The 3037-nt window shown below is 43.9% G+C and overlaps 1 protein-coding gene across 1 annotated transcript; it reads right to left on the reverse strand.

Moving 5' to 3' along the window:
* Nucleotides 1-613: 613 nt before the first annotated feature.
* LOC107459739 (probable alpha,alpha-trehalose-phosphate synthase [UDP-forming] 11) lies at nt 614-3037 on the reverse strand (the record flags this gene model as incomplete). Its single annotated transcript, XM_016077991.3, is given in 3 exon segments — nt 614-1048; nt 1160-1433; nt 1514-3037. Coding segments are annotated over 3 exon segments (2107 nt in total), but the record flags the coding sequence as incomplete, so codon positions are not given.

Consider the following 3037-nt stretch of genomic DNA (forward strand, 5'->3'; position numbering starts at 1 on the left):
GAGATACTTGGTTCACGAGTTCCCTTCATCATCAAAGGCTAAATGTATGTACACGATTAACTACTGTTCATGACACTTCACAATCTGTGACACTTCTTAATTACCTAGCAAAGAAAAATAAGTTTGCCAGCCTGTTATGTCCAGCAAGTACTTTCAACTTTTCTTTTCCATCAGCGTGCTCTGATCCCACCCTTTTTTCATATGATACTTGTGCTTTCATTAAATTAAAATCCAAATCCAAATCCAAATCCAAATATTAACATGTCCCACCTTCAACAACTTCACATCAAACTTGAAGATAAGTAAATTGAGAACTTTTCAAGTTTCATCTTTATCCATATGATCAAGGAAGCTTCTGCCGGCAGCCAAACCAATAGGAAATTCACTCAATATACAATTTGGCAGCCACTTCCAAAGACCTAATCCACGTAGTACTCATTTTGATCATTATCAAGAAAAAAAAATAAATTGTTTATTTTAGAAGTCTTATATTATTCCTCAAAGAAATGTTGGGCATGTTCTCATTGGACTGTGCACAAACAAAAGATTCCTTTGTTGTTCTAGTACAAAAAAAGAAATTCTGATGCACGTTATATGTGAAGAAGAACATGAATGAAGCTAATCTGTAAAAATTTCTAAGTATTAACCTTTTTGTTTTTCCGAATCAACCTATAAAAGTAAGTATGGTTCTGTACAAAAGATTTTTCCATTTCCTTTTGTTACTTTGTGCATTCAGTTCCTATAGTGATCCTTGTTGCGATTCTTGAAAAGCTGAGGGTGCTGATGCAGTAGCAAGTCCTTGTAGCAATTTGATAACTTCACTAGTATCCTCCAAATAGTACTTTGCCATGCTTGGTTTCTGGCCAACCGTGCATGCAAACACTTGTGATATTGTTGGAAGTGCTGGATTAGAAACTGAACGTGCAATGCTTTCGAACATGTCTTCATCTGATCGATCATCCCCAATGCACAACAGAAAATCTGGTGATTTACCCTCACTCCTCATGCTTGAGATTAGATTCTCCACAACTATACCCTTGCTCACACCCTGCATCTCAGATTAAAAAACAGCACAACCATTATTTAACAAAATAACCCCATCATGCATCAGAACACAGTTCAAATACCAAAAATGCAATAAACCTTGATCGTTGTGTACCTGAGGTTTCACTTCAACTATGTGTTGTCCCCTTTTAACAACTACAGGCTCATTGGCCAGCACATTCTCAAGGTGATCAAGAAGCTCTTTGGCTTGGCATGATCCAAAATAAGGATCGGCTTCTTGATGGTGCCAAACCATTGCACTCTCCTTGTGTTCAATGAAAGAACCATCCGTTGCCTCTGTGTAATGCGCCATCACAGGTTCTGCCATCTTCTTCCAGTCAAAATCAGTTGTCAACCCGCATGTCTCCCAAGGAGTATCCCTCCTCAACCTGCCACACAATCCACACACACCAAAATTAGACGAACAATAACAAAACAAATTGGTCCAATGTAATGTAATGTAATGTACCTAGTGAAGTAACCATGTTCTGCTGAGAGGCCCAACTTGTCACAAGGATCAAACCACTTGCTGAGGCAATCCTTGTCTCTGCCACTCACAATGAACACCATATTCTTGGGATCACTGCATAAATAGTTCAATACAGATAGAACCTCAGGACTTGGGGTCTTGTTTATGGATGCCTGAGGCAACATAGTGCCATCATAGTCCAAAAGGATCAAGCGGCTGTGTGTAGCTTTGTATGCAGAGACAATGTTATCGACTGAGAGCTTCCTAAAGGTAGGATCCAAAGCAACGATCCTGAATCCAAGACCAAAACCAACACCCCAATACCTCTTGAGGTAATGCTCCCTGCAAGCCCTCTCCAAATCCTGATCAAAACTCCTGGCCCAATAGGCCACATCATGGGAGCTTATGTACTTGTAATGCTTCTCGTGGCGCAAATGCTTCTCCCCGTCCGGCATTGTGATGGCAGAGTTCATAGCCTCGGAGACATCATCAATGTTCCAAGGATTGACCCTGATTGCTCCGCTGAGGGAGGGGGAGCAACCGATGAACTCAGATACAATGATAACACTCTGATTAGGCCTCTCACTCTCAACTATCTGCCTGCAAACGGTGTATGTGTAAGGCACCAAGTTCATGCCATCCCTCACCGCATTCACCACACAACACTCGGAAATTGCATAGTAAGCAGCCTTATCCTCCGTTGAAACTGGACCATTCACAAACACAATTGGCTGGTAACCGGGCCTACCATATTTGTCGTTAATCTCCTTAGCAAGGGCCTCCGACTCATTCTTGACGTCTTGAATATCCTTCCCTGAGCTCCTGGCAGGGTTCAGAATCTGAACCAACACAACCTTCCCTCTCAAGGCCTCATGCACCTCAAGAAGCTGCCCCATTGCCAAGAACTTCAAGCTGATACCTTTGAACAAGTCCATGTCATCGACGCCAAGAATGACAACCTTGCCCTCATACTCCACCTTCAACTCCTCCACCCTCTTGGCCGTGCGCGGCAGAGACAACACGGAGCGAAGCTGCCCCATGTGAATCCCAACGGGGAGAATCTTTATAGTGACGGTTCTTCCATAATAATCCAAGCCAATGTAACCTCTTTTAGACTCGTAGTCCAAACCAAGCATCCTGCTGCAGCAAGACAAGAAGTGCCTGGCGTAATCGAAGGTGTGGAAACCAACCAGGTCGCAATTCAAGAAGGCTCTCAGTATGTCATCACGAACAGGTAGAGTCCTGTAGATTTCCGAAGAAGGGAAGGGGCTGTGCAAGAAGAATCCTAGCTTCACGCGGTGGAACCTTTTCCTCAAGAAAGTGGGCAGTATCATCAGGTGGTAATCGTGAACCCACACGAAATCCTCGTCGGGGTTTATGACCTCCGTCACCTTATCGGCGAAGATCTTGTTGGCCAGGACGTAGGCCTGCCACTGGGCGCGGTCGAAGCGGGCGCCGTGGCTAGGAGACATGGGAAGCATGTAATGGAACAGGGGCCACAGATAGTGCTTGCAGAATCCATGG

Source organism: Arachis duranensis, chromosome 1 (genome assembly GCF_000817695.3).
Source record: "Arachis duranensis cultivar V14167 chromosome 1, aradu.V14167.gnm2.J7QH, whole genome shotgun sequence".
Lineage (NCBI taxonomy): Eukaryota > Viridiplantae > Streptophyta > Magnoliopsida > Fabales > Fabaceae > Arachis > Arachis duranensis.